At 36.5% G+C, this 27,898-nt stretch overlaps 1 protein-coding gene across 4 annotated transcripts in view; it reads right to left on the reverse strand.

Annotated features, from left to right (window-relative positions):
* Positions 1 to 27,898, reverse strand: part of SIPA1L1 (signal induced proliferation associated 1 like 1) — a 376,548-nt gene that overhangs the window by 114,430 nt on the left and 234,220 nt on the right. For all 4 annotated transcript variants that reach the window (XM_036736951.1, XM_036736950.1, XM_036736949.1 and 1 more), the window contains exons 9-10: positions 16,997 to 17,171; positions 3,155 to 3,258 (exon numbers count right to left, since the gene is read on the reverse strand). In XM_036736951.1, the coding sequence (XP_036592846.1) occupies positions 3,155 to 3,258; positions 16,997 to 17,171 (279 nt within the window). The remainder of the gene's footprint in view (positions 1 to 3,154; positions 3,259 to 16,996; positions 17,172 to 27,898) is intronic.

The raw sequence follows: 27,898 nt of genomic DNA on the forward strand, positions 1-27,898 counted from the left end.
CTATTATTTCAATCTGTACCATAAAACAACTTTCTTTGCTTGAATCAAAGCATTCAAAGAATACATCAGAACTATCAGTAAACTGTAGCTGCAGCCTGCTGGGAGAAACACGAACTTTGCAGGATGGATTCTGAAACTGGGAATGAGTCAAGATCCCAGGAAAATGTATTTCAAATTTAGGAGACTGAAAAGACCCACATACCTCAACTATTAAAAAGTCATCGTATCCCTTAAAAGTAGAGAAGATATTTCAACAGAAGTTCAAACAAATCAATGCCACCTGAAATAATTTGTAGCATAAATCTTACCTTTAATTAAAGTACTAATCTACTTAGAATCTTAGGTCAATCAAACACAATATTAACATATTTATAACATGCTCTGAGAAATATTCTTTCTTCCAATGTAAGCAAAAATCAACAATAACAACACACTCTTTTTTCCCCAACAGTGAAGAAAAATCTGTTAATTTTGGCATAGCCAAAACAGAAATTTAAAGAAGGGGCACCAAAAATAGTTTTATCTTGTGCCTGGCTAAACTGCTAACCAAGTATGTATGAAAAAGCATCTATTCAGGATATAAAAAAGTAACATTAGAAAATAGACAACTGAACATGTCATCCTCTTTCTAGACAGAAAATTATCAATCTGATAGTAGTTAGAATTAAATACAGTATTAAACTCCTTCAAAGGCATTTTTGAAGACTAAATTCCTACAGTAACTACCCCCCCCCACCCCAAAAGGTGTCCTTTTAACTTCATAAAATAATTAGGAATGTCAATATAAATACCTGATAAAGAATTCTTCTCTTGTAGGCATAAACTCATTAATATATTAGGCCACATTTCTACTTTTGAATACCTAGAATACCAGCTGCTTTCCTCTTCTCCACATTCTGATATATGGACATAATATTTTATCTTAATTTTGAACAAAAGTCAAAATTTATTTTTTGTTTTCAAAGTGCCACCTGGCTCTTACAAACATATTGTTCTGTTGGTTAGAAGTAAAGCAATGGAAATAAGAAGACATATACATTGAAAGGGGTGAAATAAGTAAAACTATTATTTTTAAAAACTAAAATTAAAAAGAAATTGAAAAACTAGCAAAGAGCACCCAATGTAAATGGTGGGGTCGGGGGAACAAAAAGAGAATTGGTTATAATTCTTCTTTGCAACATGACCTAATGTGAAAATATGAAAAACAAAAGAGAAACTAAATGCTGTGTAATGATAACGTTCATGTTGAGTTCTGGTGAAGAGATAAGAAAATGCACTTTCTCTTCACTGGAGGGGTAGAGGTTACAGATATGGAATGTGGTATATCTCAAAAATGGTCTTTTTTTTCCTCAATTACTTTTTTTCCCCTTTTAAAATGAGTGTTACAAAGAGGGGAATACTAGGTAGGGGAAGGGAAAAGATATTTTCAGAAAAAAAATGTGAAGTATAAAAGGTATCAATAAAAATAAGATTTTAAAAAGGAAATGGAACCATAAAGAGGCATGTGGATCAGAAAGAACAAAGGACTCAGAGGGAGAAGTCTAAGACTTCAGTACTGCTGTGACCCTGGCCATATCATAACCCATCTAAGCCTCAGTTTCTCATCTGCAAAATGGAAATTATATTTGGAGTACCCATCTCATACTCATTGTGATAGAAGTACTATGCAAATTATAAAGCACTATTTGTCCACCTCTTATCTAAACAAATTTTCTACTTCTTAAAATTTCTTGCTTAAGACTAAGGCCCTGAATAACAGTATTCAGACTAAATATTTTAAAACTATGAGCTTTTCACATAAAAAATAATAGTTTTTTAGTCAAATTTGGCTGTATTTCTCTCTCAAATATGATTTATTGATGCACTTTGATTTCAAACAACAGACACTTCCCAACACCCAAACAAACCATACCAGGAAGTCCGTACCCTGGATAATTAAGGAAAACTGCCTCACAGTCTTGCATTTCATTTTCCCCTTCCCCCTCATCATTTTCCCCCCACTCAGAGGAATTCAGAAATAGGGCTGCATATAAAACGAATAAACAAAACCACTCTGACCAAAGAACTAAATAGGTTTGTCTATTTCTAAATATGCTGGTGATCATAAGTGCCCAATTATTATTTACTAGGAGCTCTCTTTGGTACCAAGTTGTCCTTTACAAACCACTCAGCTTTCCTACTGCTCTTCAACAGTTTCCAGGAGCTGAGTTGGGGTTATGAAAAGGAGCTTCATAAAAGAAAACATAGCACAATAAAAAAAAAATTAGAAAGCTATGTCACCCTATAAAATAAACAAGAATTTGCTATCTTGGGTTGATTTTAAAAATTACATCCCAAGAATGTGTTCCAAAGAGTTAATCAAATTTAAAATTAAGCTAGGTAGATTATCTCCGTACTTGACTATATAACTCTGACATAAAGGTCTATCCAGTAGCTGGACTGCCTTCTGCTAAATGCGAGCTGGGGGTGGGGTGATAGTCTTGGTTAACAAAAATGGTATTTTTAAGTATTTGTAAAACTGGACCATGGCTGGTATTTATGACATCTGTTGAAAGGACATGAATCTTGACCACGACATCTCTGTATTCTGACTTGAATGCATATATTTTAAATTGCTTATACACAACCACGTACGTGCCTCCCCTTGCAACTAGATTCTGGGTGAAGGTTCAGTGTTGTCTACAGATAAAATATTTGGAACAAAGAACAAGAACTGCTTCCATTACCCATTTATTTTTATTTCTCTTCAATAACCTGCTCTGCAATGCATAATGAAACATTAGACTATCTTGACTTTTGTACTTAGGCTTCTTGAGATGAAACATCACCCACACATACATGTTCTTTGAAACCCCGCAGAGGCATCTAATCACCATTATTTCAACTTGTTCTCTTCCGATTTCATGGAAACCTCAGTCCCCGTGGGTGAAAGGCAAATAATTCATTCACAAAGCTACCCGCCTGGCTGTTAACCTAGAATTTGTCTCTTCATTTGTTTTCAGCTCATTTGCCATTCCTTACTTCCACAAAGTAGAGTGCTTCCTGCTGCTCTAACAGGTGCAACATTAAACTCTGGTTTGATATTTTGCAATTCTGCTACTTAGGCTTTTGGGGAAATGGAATGTGGGAGATGTAAATAGCATCGGTATCCTACCTGTTGCTTGTTGTTAGGTGTATATGGAAGCAAAGTAGATACATGGAACATGATTTCATAGTCTTTGTATGTTGTATAAAGAGAATGGGTACCAGTTGAATCAGCTGCAAGAAAAGAAAGATATTTATAAATGAAATAAATTACTTAGAATAGGAATCATTAACATCTCTCAAAGCACTAGTAAATTATTGGTGACTAAGAAATACTTGCCATGTTCTATTATTCTACAGAGAAGCATTTCAATGTTTTAACCAACAAACAGCTATATAACAAGGGTTTCTGCAGCACAGCAGAACCAAGTTTTTATGGAAAGTTCTAGTACTCTTTAGAATCTTGTCAGTACATCCTCTGCTTCAGTCTTTTTCAAGAAAGGAATCAAGTTCCTTTCATTTAAAACAAATGATTTTGAGTTTCAGAATAAATTTGCCTACAAAATGTCTGGTATCAGAAGCAAAAACTACAAAGAAATACAACAGAATGACAAAACTATTTCTTTATTAAGCTCTAGTAGGCAGTGTGAGGTATTTATTGGATTGCAGGAAATGGTAATATACTTTGCCTCTAATTTTTGTCTCATTCATCCATACCCTTGAGATGTTAAAAGCTGTGATGGGCATTAGCTGATGCTCTTGTAAAACACAATAGCTACATCATCCAATCTTCCTCCAAAACCTGATATTACTTGATCATTTCCCATTATATTTGTAAAAATACTCTAAAGAGTTATAATATTATGCCAAAGCTTTGCCCTTGAGCATATAAATAACTACCAATCATTTATATTTAAGAAGACACAAACACTAAGGCAAAATACACGCATAGCTAAAAATCTGAATCATGAAGTCATTTGGGAAAAACAATAAAATAATGCCACTTTATACTTAATATGGAACATTATGGGAGGAAAAATCTCTCCTGGATGCTTTTTTATAAAAATCAATTGCATATATTACTATAAGTAAGTATTCAACTGAACTAGGTAAGTTGGATGCCTCTATGAATCTGCCTTGGGAAAAACTTTATTATTAATTTCCTGCTACTAAAATTTGCAGAACTGATTAAGTACATTTCAAAATCTCAAAATAAAAGTATCAATTTTGACATGTACTCAGAGTTTTTCAAGCTTCTTTTAACTCTATCTTCATTTCTCACAATTGTACTTTATTCTCTGCCCATTCCTAACCAGAGCTGATGATTAATATGGAAGACAATGAACCTGATTCTTTAACCCAAACAAAAGATACTGCTAAATTTTGTTGAACTCTTCTTGGCAGTTTTTGTCTTTCACAATATGGTACATTTGGTACAAAGTTGTCCTTTTTTTTCCTCCCCTGTACCTTTATAAACCACTCAGTTTTCCTAATGCTTTTTCATAGTTTCCAGGAACTGAGTTAGGATTATGAAAAAGAACTACATAAAAGAAAAATATTTACATTTAGCATAATAAAAAATTAGGAAACTGTATAACTTTATAAAGTAAACATTTATCTTGGGTTGATTTTTTAAAAGGGGGTTGATTAAAAAATTATCCTAAACATGTGTTCCACTAAAGTCCCACTCCAATGCTTCACTGTGGTGTGGCAGTACCTTCTCAAGTCAGAAAGGTTTATGGGAGAGGCCCTGTGAAGAACCAAATGTCTCCTGTCTTCTCATAACTGAGTTTAGAGAGGCTAATCACCAGAAAATTGGCCTTTATAGGATTAATTTTTTTTGGTCACGGTGACCCATGAAAACTATCTAATGAGGCATGTAGGAGTGTTGTGCTGGAGAAACCACAGTGACGAAATCAAAAATATGTTTGAAAAAGTACCAAATCCCGAAGACAGGGTTAGATATGTACATTTTATTTCCTGTTGTTTGATAATTCGTTACTCAAAGAACTGGATAAAAACTGAAAAGAAGACTAAACAGTCCTGACTGTTATTTCAGAACATAAAGTGAATAAAACATTATTCTAGACTATGTTTTTTTGCAAACTGGGTAAAGAATTTGCAGAACAAATCCAAAGGAATTTGCCTACCATGCCATAGGTACCTCTTTGCTCTGGAAGTTCACTCTGGCCCCAAATTACTTATCCCATCCAGACAGGACTTCCTCAATCATGACCCCTACCTCAAGTATTTTCTCCTTTTTTTTCCCTCCCCCTCCCCTTTTCAATTTCCATTGTGTTATCTTCTCCCAGAAGATGTAAAGTCCTTAAGGGCAGGGACTATCTTTCTCTTAGCTTGTATTTGTATTCTCAGCAGAGAACCTGGCCCATAGTAAATGTTGAATAAATACTTGTTGACTGGCCTTCCTTTGCCCTCATTTTAAGACAAGCACCATCATTCTCTTTCCTATCCTTCTTTTATAGGAATCAATGAATAAATGTTATCAAGTGTAGAACTCAGAAACTCTTCTCTATACTGTTTTATCTTACAGAAAAAATATATATCAAATAAATTCTAAAGTAAAACATATCTATGAGGAGTCTGAAGTACACTGACTAGCAAATAAGATGTACTTCCTACTAGTAAATAATCATAACGGCTAACACTGATCCAGCGTTCACCATGTGCCAGGCACTATGCTGTGTGCTTTACAAGAATTATCTCATTTGATCCCCACAAAAGCCCTGGCAGGTAGGTGCTACTATTCCCATTTTACAGATAAGCGGGCAAAGGATATAAAGAAGCGGCAATGACAAAGAAAAACAAAGTTTTCGTAACCATAAAAAATGGTTTAAAATCTCTCACAATTAGAGAAATGTAACTTTAAACTCTCATGTATTGCTGTTTGACCACTGAGATGACAAAGATAGTTCTAAGTGACAAAATTCAATATTGACACCATTGCCTTGTTGGCAGAGATATGAATTATTACCACAGATCTTTTGGTCCAGAGGGCCTAGAGAGAGGCACGTTTTCCAAGGAGGTCAAAAAAAGAAAGAATAATCTCACTGGGCTATACAAGCATTGATATAAAGAATTCAGAGACGGACAGCTAGATACAGGAACAAATGTCAAATGACATAAGCAGAATAAGGAAAACAATATACAAAATGATGATGACAACATAAGTAAAAAGGGCAATAAAATGAAACTAAACTCCGTAGCTATAGGGACCAGTCTTGGCTGGAAGAAGAGTAGAGAAAATGTACCTCCTTGACATAGTTATAGATGTGAAGAGGTGAAGAGGTATCTAATGTGTTGTCAGAAGTGGTCAGTGTTATTCAGTCAGTAAATAAGCTTTTATTAAGTGCCTACTATGTGCCAGGCACTGTGCTAAGCACTGGGGACACAAAGGCAAGAGACAGTCTCTGCTATCAAAGAATCCTCAGTCTAATGGTAGAGATAACATGAAAACAAGCATGAAAAACTGCTTTTGGTCCTTCTTGTTAAAATCTTAGTTACAAAGGATGGCTCCCTGACAGGGCAGACCAATTTGGAACTTCATGTGATGTATCAAAAAAAAAAAGTTATCAATAATAATCTTTTAGAAAAGACATAGTAATCCCAGAAAGAGGAGCCTCAGCCAAATGGTGAGGTCAGAGGGTAGACTATGGAGAAGTGAGTGAGCAAGGGAATAAAAAAGCAGCAAGTAAGCGTAGTTATCCTTAAGGAAAGAGAGAAAAGGTTTAGGATGGAAGGTCAAATATAAGTCACAGAGAGGGTAGATTTAATCACTTTCACTGGCAGAAAGGCAAGAGTCATTATGTGGGGAAAGACTGCAGGGACAGATGAATGATAGAGACAATACCTTCAGCTTCTTTGAAGAGATCCAGACATGCAGCCACTGACTTTTAAATATACTGCATAAAGGAATGCAGCCTGGGGATATTATAGTCTTGCCTATTAGAAAGTAAGCTTCTTGAAGGCCAAGAACTATCTTGCTTTTTAAATTTATATTCCTGATATATCACGCAGTGTGTAGTACATAGTAAATGCTTAATAAATGTTTTTTCACTCATTCATAGGAACAGTGTCAGATACTGATCAATGCTTTTCCCTTTAACTAGACCTAAATAGTTTTGAACTCAGATAATTTAGGGATGGAAAACAAAATGTGCAGGGGCATATATACTATGATATTCTACTTCCTGGCATCGAAAGAATTTGTATATATATACTTAGTTGTGGCTAGTGGATGTTTTTTCTTCTAATTATTTTTAAATAGAGAATGACTTGATTGTTATCATTGCTAGTTTACTGATGTTTCCTAATGCTTAATTATTAAAATCCATGAGCAGAGAAATGAACAAATCAACTGAAAACACAATATTAACACTTTCTGTTCCTCCTTTTCTCCAAACTTCTATCCCATGTGGAGTTGGAATAGACAAAGGGAAGAGTAATAATCTCACTGAGTTGCAATTTGGTTTTGTGACAATTCTTGAGAAACTGAGTATTTTGAACAAGTAGGAAGTAATGACTTGGGTGGAGAACATCCCTGCTGGATGTCATACAGAAAGAACATCGGAATTAGTAATCATCATTCTTATATCTGATGTTGATTAATGGGACTCTCTTGCAGATGAAGAATATCTGGATTCCTGTTCCCTTGACAAACTTTTATTCTGGCAGTTGCAGCGAAGGGAAAGAGAATTTACCTAATCTAATTAAGCCTATTATCTGCATAACATGAGGAAGGAACCAACAGACCAGAAAAACCTTAGATTAGGAGTTCTTAACCTTTTTTGAGTCATAAACTCTTTGGAAGTCAGGTGAAGCTTGTGGACATCTCAGAATGTTTTTAAATGCATAAAATACAGAGGATCAGAAAGGAAATCAAGTGAAATACAATTACCAAATATATATACACACATACATATAATGAAAATTTTCATTGACACCAGGTTAAGAACACCTGCATTCCTCTTCCTGCAGTAGCTGAAGAAAATTACATTCAGAAACAAACTAGGAAACGCAATGCATGATGCAAACAACACCCAGATATCCTGTTCTGGAAAACATTCAGTGATAAGGGAGGAGCCAAATCTGGTTGTCCTGTTTGCCATGACTGTAAATGACCAAGGATCTCTACAGATCTCTACAGAAGAGGTTTACTCACTGTCTTTATTTCCAAAGCAAGGAAGAAATATATCTTTTCCTAGGTTTCCTGGGTGAGGGTTATCAGCTAAGAAAGGGATGGGGAACCTATAGCTTCAAAGCCACACGCAGCCCTCCACAGTGCGGCCCTTTGACTGTTTCCAAACTTCACAGAACAAATCCTTTTATTGAGCTGAGACAATGGAAAAATCACTAAAAATATAATTGGGCCCCTTGTGTCACAAAAGAGTTACACTTAAAGTAAAACAAAACAAAAAAAAACAAAGTACTCACAAACACAGAACACAAAAAATTCAAAGCAAAACATTTCAAGCTGACTAGATTAGAGCAAGAAGACTTGATACAGGGAAATTAGGTAGAAATCGACTTTTTCTGTCCGGAATAGAGGTGATAGGGGCCTGTACTATGGTGATAGCTACATGAATGGGAGGAAAAGGGAAATATATGAGAGATGTTGTGAAGCTGGAAAGGAAAAGATTTAACAACTTACTGGATCTGTGGGATGAATATCAAGTCAAGACAAATATTTATTAAGTGCCTTGCATGTGTAAAGTATTGCACTAACCATAGGCAGACAAAGAAAGATAAAAAGTCCCTGCCATCAAGAAACTCGCACTCTAATTGGGGACAAAACACAATTACTTACAAGATATATGCAGTATAAATTGGAGATAAGCAACAAAGGGAAGGCCGGGAGGTACAGATGGGCAAGAACAGAATGCCAAGCATGAGGTCAGTCAATGAAAATGCCTGGATTCAAGTGATGATGGAATGACTTGTGTGAAGAAAAGCAAGGAAGCCAGGGGTATGGGACCATCCAGTATGTGGAGGGGAGTAAAGTGTAAGAAGACTTGGAAAGGTAGCAAGGGCCAAGGTTATGAGGGCTTTAAAAGCCAAACAGAGAATTTTCTATTGATCCTGGAGCCTCTAGAGCATATTGAGAAGGGAGTTGACATGGGCTTTAGGACAATACTTCAGCAGCTGAATGGAGAATGGTTTATTGAGGGGAAAGACTTGAGGCAGGGAAACCAACTAGAAGTTATTGCAATAGTCTAAGTGTGAAGTAATGAGGGTCTGCTTCAAGGACCAACTAGAAGGTTATTGCAGTAGTCTAAGTGTGAAGTAATGAGGGTCTGCTTCAAGGAATAATGTGAAGGTAGAATGAACAGGACTTGGCAAATACTGCATGTGGCTGTGTGAGAGAGAACGAGGAATAGATGATAAAATCTAGTGACTGAATGAATGATGAATCAGATGTAGGTCTCCAATAGTGATAGCCTCAATAGTATTAAGAAAGATGGAAAGAAGTGAAGGTTTAGGGGGAAGATGGACTCTGCTTTGGTCATATTGAATTTGAGGTGCTAATGGGACATCCAATTTGAGGTGTCCAAACAGCAATCCAAATGCAGGAGTAGAGCTCCAGAGAGACGTTGGAGCTAAATATAGAGATCTGTGAAACATCGTCACAGCTGTCAACCCAGGAGACTGAGATCACCTCATCAGTGGGATGATAGAGAGGCAAAAGAGAAAAGGACCCAGTACAGTCTTAAGGGAGACCTGCAGGTAGTAAGAGTGATCATAAAAGGAGCCTGAGAAAGAGCAGTCAGACAGGAAGAAGAACCCCAAGACATCAGTGTTATGAAAACAGGAAGTAGTAAAGAAGAATGAGGAATGAGAAAAGGCCATTAGATTCCTGTAAAATGCAAATTTTCTCATGACATTAAGAGAGTTCTCTTTTTTAACCACCCATATTTAGATAATGTTCTATATTGAGGTTTTTTCTTTATGGAATGTCTTACGTCCCTTCTTAGACCATGCATCTCATTTGTCTTCTATAGCGTTCCTGAAACATTTGGGAGCACTTGTATTACATTTAGCTCAGATAATTTCTGGCAAGTTAATAAACAAAGCTTGTACAAGCCCTTCACAAAGAGACACTGTTTCCTATGTGCTGATTTGACAAATTTTAGGAAATAAATTTCTCAAACGATAAATCAAGAACACAGCTTCATGTACTGGTGGTGTACCACTTTTGAATATTACCCTTATTAGATAGCAACTGTGGTTTTTTAAAAATTTATTCTTAAACGAGGAAGGTGATAGTTACTCAGAGGTCTCTCTGTCCTATAAATGATCAGGATGAAATGGAAATCAAACACTAAACTGTTGAAAAATTTCTGGCAGAGCTATTCAAATAAAATGCCAGAGGAACATATAAGGGTTTCTCTCCCCGCCACCGCTCCCCGCCCCGGCTCTTTTCTTTTGCTTGGAATGCTTCTATCAGTATATGAGAGAAGAGAAAGTATAATTTTAAGAAATACTATTCCAGAGAAGGTAAAGAATGGTTCAATAATTTTTTAATTATTAAAAATTCAATACATTTGGTAACATATCAACCATGGCTGCCTCATCAGGGTAGCTTCAGTATTTTTATCCCATGTAGTGAGAAAATGTAAAAGAGGACTGTCCTAGAAATGGTGAAGATCCAAGCACCCAGAAGGTCAATCTGTACCCAACAGAAGGTTAATAAATGTCATCTGAAAGATGAATGAATGAATAGCGAGGCAGGACCAATGGTTAAACTCTGGGTTTGGGGTTTTGGTTAAGAATTAAAATGTCCCATAACTCTAAAAAAGGAGTTTGTCTAAAATAGATCAGGGGTTTTAGTAAACTGTAACTACATTTGTGTTTTTCTCTGTGAAGGGGCAGGACTGTGCAATCTTCCATTGTGTTTAAAAAAAAAAAGCATAGTCAGTAAACAAGTATTTATTATTTTGTTACTAAGTGCCAGGAATTGTGCTAAGCACTAGCAATGTAAAGGCAAAAACACTGTCCTTAACCTCAAGAAACTCACCTTCTAGTGAAGAAGGCATCTATAACCATAAATGAGGGACATATGAGATATATACAGAATAGGTAGAAAGTAACCTCAGTGGGAAGATCCTAGCAGCAAAGGGAGCAAATACAGATTGGACAAAGGTGGAATTGGAGCTAAGTTTGGGAGGTTAAGAGGCAGAAAGGAAGAGGAAGAACAACCTATCATGGAGATAGCCAATGCCAAATCATGGAGTTGGGAGAAAAGTGTCATGTATGAAAAACAGCGAATAGGCCAATATATCTAGGCTTCGAAGTTCATAGAGAGGAGTGTAAGAAGACTGGATACTTAGGAAAGGGCCACATTGTGAAAGCTTTTAAAGGCCAAACAGAACTTCATATTTGATCCTGGTTGTAATAGGAGCTATTGGAGTTCATTAAGTGGTGAGAGGGGAAGGAATCGTTAGATTTATGCTTTAGGAAAATCACCAGAAAGATGAATAGACAATGGATTGTAGTGGGGGAAAGGATTAAGGCAGGGAAATCAACCAGAAGGCCATTGTACAGGTGAAAGGTGACAAGGGCCTGTACCAGGGTGGTAGCCAGGGGTCATAAACAGGAGATGATATGAAGGCAGGAACAATAAGATCTGACAACAGCTCAGATATATGGGATGAGAGTGAGAAGTAAAGGATAACACTAACTTTGCAAAAGCCTTGGAGGTAGCTCCGATGGTAACAGCAAAGTTGAGAAGAGGGAAGATAATAACTTCTGTTTTGGCCACATATTGAGTTTGAAATCCCTATGGAACGAATACAGCATAGGAGGCACTGTGGTACAATGGAGAGAGTAACGTATTTGGAAACAAAGTTTCTAGGTTCAAATCCTGGCTCTGCCACTTTCAACCTGTATAGACTTGGGCAGGTCATTGTGCCTACTGAGGCCTCAGGTTCCTTATATGTAAAATGAGCAGGTTGGACTAGTGGGCTGCTAAGCTCCCTTGCAGCTTTAAATTCATGATCTATATGAACTACAGTGGGCTCAGGCTAAGTATACTCTTACAGCTATGTATTTTTCATGATCTATGATCCTGTGAAATTGTAAAAAGGCAAATCTAGGCTTGATGCCAGGGAAAAGCTGCCTAACATTTTTTGCTATCCCAAAGAAGAACATGCTGCTTCAATAGGTGGTAAGTTACCCTCCACTGGAGATCTTCAAGCAATGAAAAGATAAGCACTTGCCAAGAATATTATAGTGAAGATTCCCCTTGGATATAAGTTTGGACTAGATAACTATGTGAGGTTCCTTTCAACTCTGAAATTCTGTTATATCATGATCTTTATCAGAGATGCAAATGTTTTCCCCTATTCCACAGTTTCCATTCTCTCTTGGCTACATTAGTTTATTCGAGCAAAATCTTTCCACTTTCACATAGTCCAAATCATTTACTTTATTGTGATATCCTTTATCCCTTTCTCTGATTAAGAATCCTCTCCCTAGCCATAACTGTGAAAGGAATTGCCATCTATTTTTAAAAACTGATGTCCCTTTTTATAGTTAGGTTGCTTATCCATTCAGAACGTATTGTGGTATGTATACAACGTTGGTCAAAGGCTATATTTTATCACTACTTTCTAGCCTTCCCTGCAGTTGTCAGACTATTTGAGATAATTTACATTTATTTTAATAAACTGTACAAAACTAAAATTTTTAAAAATCACACTGCAAAAAATGTGTATACATACACATATGTATATATATCTATATGTGTATGTATATGTATGTATGTATATAGTATTCTATTAGGTAACACCTATCAGTAATTTTAAGTCATATGGATTTCTCACAAATTTTGAATGACTTGAAATTTCCAACATATGTAGAGTAAGCAGGTCAATACTGAATATGAACAGATACAAGAGTTTGACAAATTAACCATCACAAGAGATACGAGAAATGATTTCTCACTAGCTATTTTTAAATACTCTTTCTTTAATATACCAAGTAGAAATTTTACATGCTTAAGGCTACAGAATGCAAATATTGTTACCACATTTTGTTACAAAAAAACAAATTTTAAGTGAAGATGGATATCTTTAAACTTACATATATACAAGTGATTTTATTAAAAGAAAGAGCACTTTGTCCAAGCAACACAAAATCAATGAGCTCATTTCCATGTCATCATGGCAAACACTTTGTCAAAGCACTCCTTTATTGACCAAGGGAAAATCCAGAGAAGCTGATTCCTTGACAAAATTTACTTTCAAAGGCTTAGTCAAATTCTTAAAGAACCTTTTGAAAATGAGCTTTTCTTAAATTGAAATGAAATTATTTGAAGTCTAGATAGAATTATTTAAAAGCAAACAGTTAACTTCTGATTATTTTAGAACATATTATATTGATGACAGATTCCCTGTGTGTGTGGCTCTATCCAGAGACTGCATTCTTGGACTCTAGGGATATCTGGGAGGTTGGTCTTTGGGTTTCCATACATGCCTAAATTCTCTGTGCCAAGTCATTTAGTAATAAATTGTTAATCACAAAAACACATATCACTCACCCCTCACAAATCTTCAGTGGTCCCCCATTGCTTCTAGGATAAAATATAGAAGCCTTAGGCTGCAGCCTTCCACAATAAGCCTTCTATCTACCTTTACAGTCTTTTTTCTACTGCCTCCCTCCATGAGAGGGGGAGAAAGGGCATGAATTTTCTATTCTAAGTATAACATTTTACTCCAACTACACTTTAACGCAAACGATGCCCCAAGTCTGAAATGAATTCCCTCCTCAATAGCTTTTCTTCAAAGTACAGTTCAAGTATGTCACCACTTTCCAGTAAAATGTAAATTCTTTGAGAGTGAAGGAATGTCTCATATGTATATTTGTATCAGGGCATAAAACAATGCCTAAGTCAGAGTAAACACTTAAATAATTTTTACTAGCTTGATTTGCTAATTTTCTTAGTTATTAGCATTCTCTTTACTGAAACCTCTCTCTCTTTCCTCCATTTTGTATAGATACAGTAGAATGTAAGCTCCTTGAGGACTGGGATGAATTCAATATTGTCTACGTATTCCAACACCTGAAATATACCTAACACATAACACAGAAAAATAACGTTTAGTGGATTCAACTGAATTCTCCAATTACATTAAATAATTGGAATTAGCTATATGACTATATGTGTATGCATGCAGATACATATGTACCACTTCACAAATTTACTAGTTACTTAGACAATAAGCACTAAGACTCCTCTTTTCTTAAAGTTCTCAACATGCTCAAAGGCTTTCCTATTATATGTGATGATTTTGTACTAATGAGGAAAACTAGGAAAATATGGCAGTAATTAAGATAGGACAAACGTTATAACTTATATAGGTAAAAAGATATTTTAGGTATATAAGAATTTATTAATTCTTTATCAGCTACAAATAAAGCACAAATGAGACCTTACAGTCATAAAGAAGACGTTAGGCTATTTATGTTTTTTAATAGACTCTCTTGCATGTGGTTTAGCAAATCGGCAACAGAACCATGGCAACAGGAAATTCTTTCCTGCCGTGGAGTTTATGAATGCTTTTCTGTTTTCATGACTCAAGTCCTTATTTAATTTCCTGTACAGTAAGCTTGTGAGATAACTCTTGACTGCAATGCAGATGGGCTCTTCCAAAGATCCATTCAAAGAAAGGCAGGTCAAAGGCCTTTAGCTTGAATATTTTATAATTAAACTGAAAAGATGACTGGAAGAAGAAGGACAACAGCAGTAAATATGCCATGTCTACTTACTTACCTTCATTCATTCCTTTTTTAGGCAAGAACATTTGCTTTATAGAGCAGCCACAGTTGAAAAACGACCTTATTGCCTGCATTTTTGAATCAATACACCCACTTGGCAAATGGAGAAATACAACTCCAAGAATTGTTTCCATTGAAGCCGAGGTGAAATGGACAACAACCGATGGCTTCTACTTGCGTCTGGAGACAAACACGGCCATGCATGAGACTGGTAGAAGAAAACTAGACTTTTTGCCAACGATTACAATGTTATGGACAAAAGACTGAGGGCTACAGGGGCACAGGTTGTTTTCTCACTGGAGTCAAGTGATGCAGAACAGAAAATTGATCTGAGAAACGAACAACTTGAGAAGATGGTGTATGAGAATGGGAGGTGGATTTTTCATCCAGTTTAAATTACAGAGATGACAGACTGTTGGACAGTGATGAGCATGCACCAAACCAAGGCTAGTAAGAAGATATCTGGAAGGATCTTAAAAGTTCCATCCAAAGGCCTTTAGAGTAAAGATGATGGAGAAGGAAAAAAAACTAACTATTTAAATCCACAAAAGTTGGTATTACTGAGATAAAACACTAATTTGATCTTGGGATGTATTGAGAGGAATAAGGAATAAAGAGGTGATGGCCCCTCTGTACTCTGCCCTGGTAAGACCATGTATGGAGAATCATACTTAGTCACAGTTTACAAAAGACATTGAAAAGCTAGAAAGACCCAGAGGAGGGAAACCAGGATGGCAAAGGGCATTGCATCCATTTTCTGTGAGGACAGAGTGGAAGAACTGAGGATGTATAGCCTAGAGAAGATGAGGCTTGGGTGTGGTAGGCATGGTAGCTTTCTTGAAGTATTAAAAGGGCTATCCTATGGAAGAGGGATTAGATTTGTTCAGCTTGTCCTTAAAGGGAAAAGTAAAGTGGGTGAAGTGGACCAAAGAGTAAATTTAGGCTCGATGTCAGGAAAAACTTCCTAACAATTAAGAAGTCCACAAATGTACTACCTAATAAGACAACAGTGCTCCCCTCAATGGAGGTTTTCCTGAAGAAGCTGGGTGACCATTTGTCAGACATGTGATAGGGGGGTTTTCTTGTGGAATAAGGTTAGACTAGATGGTCACTTCTAAAATTCTCTAATTCTTTGACGACAATTTTTAGAAGGAAAAGCCTAAAGAATAAACTTGAGTAAAAAGAAGTAAACAGAAAAAATAACATAAAAGTAGATTACATGGGCAAGCACCAGAATTGAGAAATTAAAGGTTACAAATTCAACCACCCACAACCAACTACATCATTTTATGTACACTTCTACTGATGATCCATGTGCAGCTCTCCACTACATACTTAGTAAAACCTGCTACCTTGCTTTTGACAGCCACAGGCATATTAACATTTTGTTTTTTAAACAAGAGCTGAACTAGATGACCTCTCAGGTTTTTTCAGTTGAGGAAATTCCATTCTCTAACTGATTTTGCACTTGGCCTTCTGACCCCTAGCACTTCCTGGTCTAAGTGGTAAATCCAATCAATGTTTATACAATAAAATACATATAAATCAATCATAAAGAAGGGAGGGCTTAAGTATGTTTTAGACTATAAAACCACAGGAAACCTTTATGTATATTTTGCCCAGTAATTTCTCTATTCAATACCATTTAATGGCTCTCTATTACTTAGAGAGTAAAATTCAAATTCATTTGTCACTCAAGGTCCTCCATGATCTGGGGCCTCCCTACACTTTATTAGTATTATTACTATTACTAATATTATTTCCTTCACATATTATATACTGTAATAAAACTGTACTACTGATCTGCATTCTCCTGCTCCCATACTTTTGCTAAACCATTCCATATGCCCATAAAGCCCTGTCTCACTTCTCTTTTGAATTTCTTTTAAATATTTAAAGGGAAAATTTTAAATTGTAAAACCAATCTCAAATTTGACTTCCTCTGGTAAACCTTTTCCAAGGACCAACAGTAACAACCTGTCTCTCTCAATACCCCTGGATCTCACATTTTTGTTTATACTTCTTTTATATGCTTTGTTTATATTATATAATAGAATTATCAGTGAAAGGTGGGTACCATATATTATCTAAAATTTGTGTCTCCTTCCTCCTTAAGGGCTTGCGTTATGCTTTATGTACAGTATGCACTTAATGTTTATGACATCAAACTATCTCTTACTTTTAGTATCAAGTTGAGCACGATACTTCTCGAATCCCTTGAGACGAACTCGTTCTCCTAAGAGCTGGAGGAATTCTTCAAAAGCGGGGCCCGCTGACTCGTTGTTGTACATCTCTTCTTCGGTGCTCTGTCCAGATTTACAGTACATGATCCCCACTTTCAGCTGATAGCTTAGCTGTGAAAACAGGCAGTACCAAGCATTTGAATAAATACAGAGCCCATTCTATTCCATTTGCTATTTTTACTTAACCAGTTCCTTAGGGAAAAAGGCTTAGAAATAAATAGCTGATAAAAGTCTTTTTTTTTCTGAGTACTTCCACACTGTTTTTCAATTTTTGCACCCAATAAAGGTAGTAAAAGCCTTATTTATTAGGGCTGTGAATTTCAAATATAGCAGTGGTTGTCTTCATGTATTATAGAAATGACTAGAAAAGTAAATTAAAACTGTCCGGATGTCAAAAGTATGCATCACTAGAATAGATGGTGGCACTTTAGCTAATGGTTTACAAGCAAGCATCAACAAAGAACAGTTACACAAAGCAGCTTTATAACAGAAGGGGTATGTGTGTGTTTGTCTTTTCAACACAAGGATTTTGGGTAGAAGGGGGAAGGTGGTAAATTTTCAAAAGTAAAGCCCATTTTGCAAAAAGGAACCTTGAAATGAAAGAAAATATTTATTCCTAACAATTTCACCATCTCCTTACCACTTTCCAAACAGGAAAAGATTCACTTTCCCATGTATTCAATAATGAAATTGTTGGGGCACCAATATGCTGCTTAATATCAGCACAAATGATTGAGTTCTATTTCCCCCAAAGGCCAGATGAAGTTTTAAAATAAAATAATTATTTGTCAAAGAACAAGCATTTTAAAAAATTTAAGTATCTATTTGTAACCTGTGCTACTTTTTATTAAAGTCTTTTGTTTTTACATTGTTCATTTCCAAAAATAACTCCTCCTTCCCATACCCAGCTCTAAATCTTCCTTTGTAACAAAGATTTAAAAAGAAAAAAAAAACAGTTCTGAAAAACCAACAAAACAACCTTTTCTGACAACATATACAATATTCAACAGCCACAGTCCCCCACTTCTGAAGAGGGTATGACATATTTTCTCAACTCTTCTCTGGGGTCAAGACTGGTCAACGTAACTATCTAGTGTCTGGCTTTGTTTTATTGTCCTTTTTATTTCATCTGTCTTCCCAGGTTTCTCTGCATTCTTCAAATTAATTGTTATTTAAGGCACAATAATTTTCTGTTAAATTCACTACCACAATTTGTTTAACCACCATCCAACTGATGGATAACCACCAATTTCTAGTTGTTTGCAGCTGAAAGATGCACTGAAATTACTATTGTGATATATATGGGACCTTCCTATTTCTGACTTCTCGATATATATGACTAGAAGAAGGGTCTCTGGATCATTTGATGTGGACATTAGTCATGGGGGGGGGGGAGGTAAAGAGTAATTCTAATTACTTTCCAAAATCACAGAACCTATTCACAGCTCTACCCAGAATATATCAGGGTTCATATCTTCCCATAGCACCTGTAATATTATTTCCATCTTTTGTAATTTTGCCAATCTGTTTGAAATGAGGTGAAATTTCAAAGCTGTTTTGATTTGTATTTCCCTTATTGAGGACTTGCAGCAATCTTTCATGTGGTTGTTAATAATTTCAATTTACAATCTTTTTTAGAACTGTTTATTCATATCCTTTAACCACTTATCCACTGAGGAATATACATTTTTGTTAATTCCTTCTATACTTTGGAGACAACCCTTTTATTCCTCCCTAACTGATTCCCCATCTCACTTCCCACATTAGATTTTCTTCTCTCAAGCCTCCTGCACCTCCTTCCTCTCTTTTCTCTCTGAAGACTTGGCCTTCTACTTTATTGAGATCTCTCATCTTCCTTCTCTTTATCTAAAAACTCCCTGATATCACTCCTCCACTCTGCTCTTTCCCCCCAATTTCTGGCAGTGAAGCTCCCTCTCTCTTTAACAAGGTCAAGCCTCTACTTGTACTCTTCATCTCATCTCCTCCTATAGTCTCCAGCAAACTCCAGCTCCAATTATCTCCTCTCCCTTTAACTTTTCAACCTCTTTCTATATGCTGGTACTTTCTATATTGCCTTCAATCACGCTCAAGTCTTTCCTCTTCCTTAGAATACACCCTTCATTAGACCTTATTATCCTCTTAGATATCAATTCAGCCAAAATCCTAGAAAAAGCTGTCCTCACACATTGGCTCACTCCCCCTCAACCCTCCGAAATCTGGCTTCTGACCTTAACATTGAAATGAAATTGATCTCTCCAAAGTTATCAAAGGACTGACTTGCCAAATCTGAAGGTCTTTTGCTCAGTTCTCATTCTCCTTGATTTATTGACTGAATTTGGCACTGCTGTCCACCTTCTCTCCTCCCAGATATTTTCTTCTTTCTGTGTTTTTGTGACACTAATCTTCTGGTTCTCATCCAACCCAATTAACCCCTCTTCCTCAATCTTCTTTCCTGGTTTATCATCTATATCATGCCTACTGACTGTGGGTCTCCCATAAGGCTCTCTTCTGGGCCCTCTTCTCTTCTCTTTCTATACACTGTCTTTTGGTGATCTCATTATAACTCTATAGAGCTTATTTTCAGATTTTTATATCATGCACCAGTCTCCCCAGGAGATCTTGTCCCACATCACTAGCTGCATATTAGACATTTCAAATTAGGGTCCCATAGACATCTCAAATCCTACACATCCAAAACAGACTTCTTTATCTTTTTTCCCCAAATCCTCTCCTCTTCCAAACTTCTAGTAGTGTCAAAAGCTCTACTGTTTTTTCCAGTCTCCCAGGTTTGTAACTTTGGCATTACACTTGACCCCTTACCCTCCCTCACTACAGACACTGGCTGCCAAATATTGCTGTTTCTACTTCCATAACATCTCCTAAATCTGATCCCTTTTCTCCTTTTACATGTTACCACCTGAGTTCTAGGTCTCATTACCTCTCATCTATATTATTACAATAGCCTCCTAATTGATCTCCCTGCCTCGTCTCCCCACTTCAGCCCATTTCCCATACTGCTCCCAAAGGTATTTTCCTTAAGCACACATATGAGCATGTCAGTCCCTTGCTCTATAAAATTCAGTGGCTTCTATTGCCTCTAGGATGAAATATAAACTCTTCAATGTGACTTTTAAGAAGTTTTTCACAACCTAGACCTAACCTGTCTTTCCAGGCTCTCTGTACTTTATGCCTTACTCCTAAACTCTGTGATTTTGCCAAACTGGCTGAAACTTCCTCACAAAAATGGCACTCCATTTTCTATTTTCATGTGTTTGCAAGTGGCAATCACATTGTCATGAGTCTGTTGTTCACTCCTTTTGCTAGGCATACAAGCTTGTTGACTAAGTTAGTTCTGATTGCAAAACCTGTTCCAGCTGCACAGCTTTCCTATTTTATGGAGAACTCACACAGGGCAAGGGCTCAACATGATGGTCAGAAAAAGTGGTAAAAGAATACTCTCAGGGTTTCTCTTAAGAACTATGGAATTACTTGTGTGACATGGGAGATACTGGCACAGGACTGCTCAGCATGGTGTTCCCACATCAGAGAAGGTGCTGTGCTCTCTGAGCAAAGCAGAACTGAAGTAGCTCAAAAGAAACATGAGATTCTCAAATTAAGAGAATCCACCCCAAATGTTTGTATGGACTATTTGTACTGGACCTGTAGTAGAGCCTTTTGAGCTTCTATTGGTCTGATCAGCCACAGTGAGACACACTGTAACTTGACTCTGTGATAGTGATGTCATTTTGGTCCTCTCTGAGAATGAAGGACAACAACCACCAACAGTGTCTTTACAATGGCTGTCTTCCAATGCTTGAAAATTAATTCAGATGTAGAACTCTTCCTCAAGTAGTTTATATTCATCAGTTTATTGAATACTAGGTTAAGTCCAACTGCTTCTTATTTTTGCATATCTAGTATGTTTCACCGACCTACTTTTCTACTTTTTAATAAGCAGCAAAAAGTTTTGATGATTCCATAATATAATTTGAGGTCTGAAAGTACCATTCCCTTTTCCATCCTTTTGTACAATTCTATGAAGTACCTAACTTCAACCCCTGGCAATTTTATTTAACATGAAATCTATAAATTAATTGTCATCTTTGCTAAGCTTCATGGGAGTGAAACCTCATGTGTTTACACTGGGATTTTCATATGATTTGTGGTTTGGAGAGTGTTTTCATGTGGTCATTTACATCTAGCAGATCTTTTCTGAAAATTGTTCATGATGATCCCTTGACCACTTATCTACTGGGAAATATGAATGCCTTCTTCAAGAAGAGAGTCAGAAAGCAATGGATGTGACTAGCACTGACCATTACAACAAAATCAATATTGCTCATATCTTAAACAGAAAGTAACTATTACTGATGTACGTACTCAAGTAGTTACTGGCTTGGGAGATCTTTTCCAAATTAGTTGTCTATATAGTAGGGTTATCATTTCATTGGACCAAGGTTATAAAACAAAATTAGAAAAAAAAAAAGGATAAAGGCAAGAAAGCAACAGTGTACAATTACAACACATCCAAATAAGCTACTGATGCTGGAAAAGGAGGGAAATATATAAAAGTAAAGAAAAAAATCACCATTTCCTACAGACGTTTGATCCAAGTAAAGCAATCACCACAATAAGGCATCCAAAGAGGCTCTGAACCTGCCTATGCCAGCAAATACATGCTCTTGCAAAGTGGAGAAGACCAGCAGGACAAGGCATAACCTAGTTTAAGACTAAAGATGGAAGACCAGCTAGATCACACCAAGTCCATACAGACCTCCAGAACAGAGGTCATCCAGTTTCAAAAGAATGAAAAGAATGTTTTTCAAGATATCTAAAGGAGGGGAAGATAGGAAAAAATAACTAATTTACAAAAAAAAAAGATGACAGAGGAGACCTCACTTATTCTAGAGCCACAAATCTGCTTTTTAAAATTCTATCAATGTACATGTATAACCTATATCAGATTGCTTTTTGTCTTGAGGAAGGGTGAGGGAAGAGAGGGAGAAAAATCTGAACTCAAAATCTTACAAAAATGAGTAAAATTCTATCAATTTTTATGTGAATGATTGACACACATACCAAGGATATCTTTAATAAAAAAATGAAATGGGAACAGGCAGGCTTTATGATTTTCAGTAGCTGATATGTTCAGTCATGCAACTGACTTGCAACAGCAATAATTTTGCTGTGTTTATCATAAAATTTTCCTGATGTACAAAACCACAAAACTTTATTCAATCAGATCTGAGGATTATCATTCAATCAATTGCCACACACCCACTATGTACTAGAAGGCTATAAATACAAAAATATTACAATTCTTGCTCTGAAGAAGTTTCTATCAGACTACAGGGAATAGAACAAGTTTCTCTAAAACTACATGCAGGACACAAACAAAATAAATATACAGTAATCTGGGCTGGGTGGAAGAACTGTCAGGGAGAAATCAGGAAAAGGCTTCTTGAAAGAGGTGGTACCTGAGCTGAGCCTTGAAATTAGCTAGAAGTTCCATGTGGTAATGGGGGAGAGCAGATGTACAGACACACAAAAATGGGAGATGGAATAACACGTATGTAGAACACTATTTATGACAAAAACAGTATTTCCTATGTCTCAACCATAGGAAATGGGCTACTTCTCCATAGAGCCCTATCCTACGCAGGTTCGGTTCATTTTTCCTTAAAAGGTACAGAAAGCATTCTCAAGACCTGATTGACCACTAATATAGCTTCCTGGTACCCTAAATACAAAAGCCAGAAAAGCAGAAGTTGGCTGCTTCCCTCTCAGACTGAATGGTACACCAGAAGGGCCAACAAAGAGGCAGGGAAGACGCATCCAATGAATTAATGCTATATCCTTTCTGAAAAGCCTTTCCATGCTGTGGTGAGCCTAACAATGTAATAATGCTGACACTTCCATAGGACTGGAATTCTATTGGCAGGTCTGTTCATGTTAACCTTAATAATTCCCAGAGCAGTGTCTGGCACATAGTAGGTACTTAATAAATGCTTGATGACTGTTGACTAACTCCAATTTCCTTCTATTTGTTTTTAAGTTATTTTTGAGAGAAATTTTTTTATTTCACATAATTTTTAAAATATATACACACAAGTGGTGACACTGAAATAAAACAGAAATCCCAGTATTTTAGTGACATTATTTCATGTTGATGTGCTCCTCACATGTATGACAGCTCCCTTAACTAATTCTTCTAGATGAATTACCCTGCAAAGAAAGTGACAAGGTGACTTGAACAATTTCAGTGTCACGAGGAAAACTGTGTCTATTAGGCAATTTATCCTGAGCAGGAGCACCTAGAAAAACTGTAGTTGCTTTAAATGGAAGATATATTTGAGGGAGAAGGGGACATTGCAACAGAAGAAATCTGACTTAGAGATCTGTAAAATGCTGTTTTTAAGAATACATTTTTTTCAGTCTTTGGCATTACCCAAAGGAAATATTCCAAATTCAGGTTCATAACGGCATCTTCTTCCAAATTTTCTTCTTTGAGTGGAAAATAAAAGAATCATATCTGAATTTCTCAAAGTAAATCTCTTAACACATACAGTGTTAAGCTTAATCTTGAGATCAACCTTCAGTAATTTGTGTAAGATTATGAAAGTGCTAGCAGGATTAAAATCCAAGCCCTCCAATTACAAATGCTGCGGCAGCTCCAAAGATATACACATAAAGGATGCGTGCTCACCATGGTGCCTAGCACAACTGTAGCATACAGGATACATTCAAATGGGCTTCGAAGGGCCAATTATGTTCCAGGAAAGAGAATAAGAAATCAGCATTGACTCTTACCAGAAAAATGCTATGTATGAGTTATAAGGAAGCATATTTGAAACAAAATAATGAAAAGGTAGCATGACAGTGAATGGAGAAAGTCAGCATCAAGTTTTGCTTTTGACATGTACTGGAGATATGATCCTGGGCAAGTCAATTAATCTCTCAGGGGTCCCAGGAAGTTCTCCAAGGCTATATATTATAGAATACTAAGAGAATGTAGTTCTCTCCCTGCACTCGCTGCCCCTCCCCTCCCCAGCCCCCACCAACTCAGTTTCCTATAACTGAATCACAGGTTTGCTTCAGGGAAAAAAAAGAAAAGAAAAAGAGAAAAGAAAGAAAAGGCAACATAAGACAACTTGTTACTCTTCTCAAATAGAAAAAAACCTGGGGTATGTAAAATTTTTTAAAATGAATGTTAAAAATTGCTTTTACGTGTAATTGGGGAAAAAATAAAATATTTTTTTAAATCTGAGGCATAGTTTAAAAGCACTGTATTGAAATCAAATTAAGATTAAAATTGTTTTTATGTGTAATAGGGGTGTCTGTTGAATCTTAAAAAGGCACATTTAGGGGAAAAAAGAGAAATATTATTTTAAAATTCAAAAGATTTTGAAATTTTAAATAACATTACTCCAAAAGGAAGTAAAAGTCAAAAATACAAAATTAAAATTAGGCAAATCTACAGATGACAGGATCTATAATTTGTAAGTAAAGGTAAATTATATGACTATACACTTAACCCTTTATTGGTTGGTAATATAAAAGAAACCAATCATGTGTTCCCCATGTGTTACTGTTAGAAACAAAGCCCTCAAAAGAGCATGGAACTATGCCATTGTGCCTTAAAACCTGAAATAGTCTCTGATATCATCTGATATAATGGTATATTGGTATAGTTCAACTTTTACTCTCTCCACTAATGCAAAGCATAACCTTCCACACTTTAGTAAATGGTTTTCATTTGTTGTTGTAGCCAAAAAAAAACAAAAACCTCATGTGTAATACTTTGGTCATAAACACCATCACTGGATCAATATTTGTAGGTTTTCCAATTTGGAAATTGGAATTTTGTAGCCCAAAGGGCTATAAAAATGTGCATACCCTTTGAACCTGCAATACCACTTCTAGGGCTGTATCCCAAAGAGAACATACAAATGGGAAAAGAACCCACATGTACAAAAATATTTATAGCAGTTCTTTTTGTGGTGACAAAGAACTGGAAATTGAGAGGATGCCCACCAATTGGAGAATGGCTAAACAAGTTGTGGTATATGAATGTAATGGCATACTATTGTGCTATAAGAAATGATGAGCAGGTGGACTTCAGAAAAACCTGGAAAGACTTATATGAACTGATGCTGAGTGAGGGGATCAGAACCAGGAGACCATTGTACACAGTAACAGCCAAAGTGTGTGATGACTAACTTTGATAGGCTTGGCTCTTCTCAGCAATGCAAGGTTCTAAGACAACTCCAAAAGGTGCATGATGGAAAATGCTATCCACATCTAGAGAATTACAGAGTCTGAATGCAGATCAAAGCATACCATTTGTTCTCTTTTTTGTTTTGTTTTGTTTCTTTTTACTCGTGGTTCATTCCATTGGTTATAATTCTTCTTTGCAACATGACTAATGTGAAATTATGCTTAATGTGAATGTATATGTAAAGCCCATATCAGATTGCATGCCATCTTGGGAAGGGGGTAAGGCAGAGAGGGGGAGAAAATTCGGAACTCAAAAGCTTCGTGGAACTGAATGTTGTAAACTAAAAATAAATAAATAAATTAAAAAAATATTTATAGGCTTTCAAAGTTAATAGGAACTTCTGGATCTTGAATTCCATTGGCAGAGTATTCCAAAATAAAGAGTCCCCTCCATGCCAAATGAGGCATCGAAGAAAGTCCTTAGTGAAGGCTAACCTAGTAAAGCAATTCCTATTGTTTCACTTTCATACTCTAAGTACATTATTATTTAATTATGGCCTCAGAGATTAAAAAAATTATTTTATATTCTGATAAATTTTTCTGTATAGTGACATTTGGTGGAAACCATCCCTGCCTATATGAGGATATTTCATAATAAAGATAGATTTAACTAATTTCCTATTTTGGCTTTGTGGAAGAAATACTATTCTAACTGAGACTTAAAGGGTAAGAAGTATTTTAGTGGGCAGAGGTGAAGAAAAAGTTGCATTTTAAGCATCCAACAAGTATTTTTTAAGAATCTCCTTGACCCTGAGTTGAAATGTAGAGATGTAAAGACAAAATGAAAAATAGTCCCTACCCTCATGTGTTATTGAAGGGATATGACATACACAGCTATGTAAATTCAGGATACTTGGCCACCATGGAGGGAATGTGTCCCTGTGAAAACGTGGACTCAAGAAGTACCCATGATGATCCCCTATTGGGGAACAGAAAGCAGCCCATTCAAAGAGAGATAATATGAAGCAAAGTTGGAAAAGTTGAAGCCAGATTATGGAGGATGTCAGGCAAGAGAGGGTGCATTCATGGCATACTGTGTCCCTTTTAGCCAATGAAGTAGAACTGCTCTCCATTTCACTCTGAAACATGGCTATTTCAGAAAACTAAAACAAGCAATTGGAAAGACCAGGGGGAATGCACAAAACCTTAAGCATGATGCTTCAACCCCCTTAAAGATATAGTCCCTAACTATTATCAACCTTAAAATAAAAGGCAGTTCTTGCTTTCCTCTCAGCGTACATATGTGTACACACGTACGTACACACACAAACACACACACACCCCTATCTCTATAGTCTATTCTGCTCTAGCATGGCACATTCTTTAGATTTGTCATCTGGAATTCTTTCTCCCATCTATACTGAACTCTACCCTTATATTGACTTGATAGTAAGGAAATGTTGCTAAATGTTTTGGCAGCTTTCTTACTGGTAGGCAATACTGGTCCATATAGGCTTGATTTAACCTCTGGGAGTAGAAGACAACAGAGGAAAAGCACAATGGAAAAAAAGGAGTTTGTAGCATTTTAAAAAATGAGCTTTCCCAATTTTGTGCAGGCTGTGCTTCTATACATCACTTCCTGAGGCTGTTCCATTATATTAATTTTCAAAGCATTTGTTTATCCCATAACATTAAACCTTCCGGTCCCTGATTCAGGTCATCCAGTTCAGTGTACTGCTGCTCGGGAATTCTGATTTCCTTCTGTTTCATTAGTGACTAGACTAGTAGAAGAGGAGGGCCAGGGGTACAGTTTGGAGGCCATAGGACTTGTTTCATTCTGTAACTATGCAGCTGGTGACTGTCTTGTCATCTGATGTTGAAAATTAAATAGTGAGGAGGCTAGTGTCACTGGATCAAAGAGGTAGGAAAAATGGAGAGGAGTGAAGATGAGGACTGTAACCAAAAGAGGGGGCCAGGTTAGAAGGGTGTTGGATGCCAAACAGAGGATTTTATATTTGATTCTGTGATGATGATGATAAGGAGCAAATGGAACTTGGCCAATGGAACTCCCTAAAGTTTGAAGACAACAATAAAACACGCCCTCCCAGGGACCTTCTTCCCCCCATCTAAACATGTGTATGATTTTCATATGGCAAGATTTCAAGTCTCTATAACTTCCTGGCCACTCTTCCTTTGGCTGGGCTCCAGTTTTTTTTAATATGTATTCTTACATGTAGTGCTTATAATTTAATATAATATTTGAGATGAAAAATTGAGACTCATTCCATAGAATATAAATTCCTTGAAGGCAGGGACTATTCTGATTTTGTTTTTGCATCCCATATAGGTAGCACAGTTCCTTGAGTGGAGAAAGAACTTAATGAACACTTATTAAGTTGTATTGTTCTAAGCAGAGCAGGTGGGCAGCTAGATGACACAGTAGATAGAGTACTGAGCCTAGAGTCAGGAAGACTCATCTTCCTAAGTTCAAATCTGCCCTCAGACACTTACTAGCTGTGTGACCCTGGGCAAATCATTTAACTCCATTTATCTCAATTTCCTTATCTGCAAAATGAGCTGGAGAAGGAAATGGCAAACCATTACAGGATCTTTGCCAAGAA

The sequence above is a fragment of the Trichosurus vulpecula genome, chromosome 8, assembly GCF_011100635.1.
Source record: "Trichosurus vulpecula isolate mTriVul1 chromosome 8, mTriVul1.pri, whole genome shotgun sequence".
NCBI lineage: Eukaryota > Metazoa > Chordata > Mammalia > Diprotodontia > Phalangeridae > Trichosurus > Trichosurus vulpecula.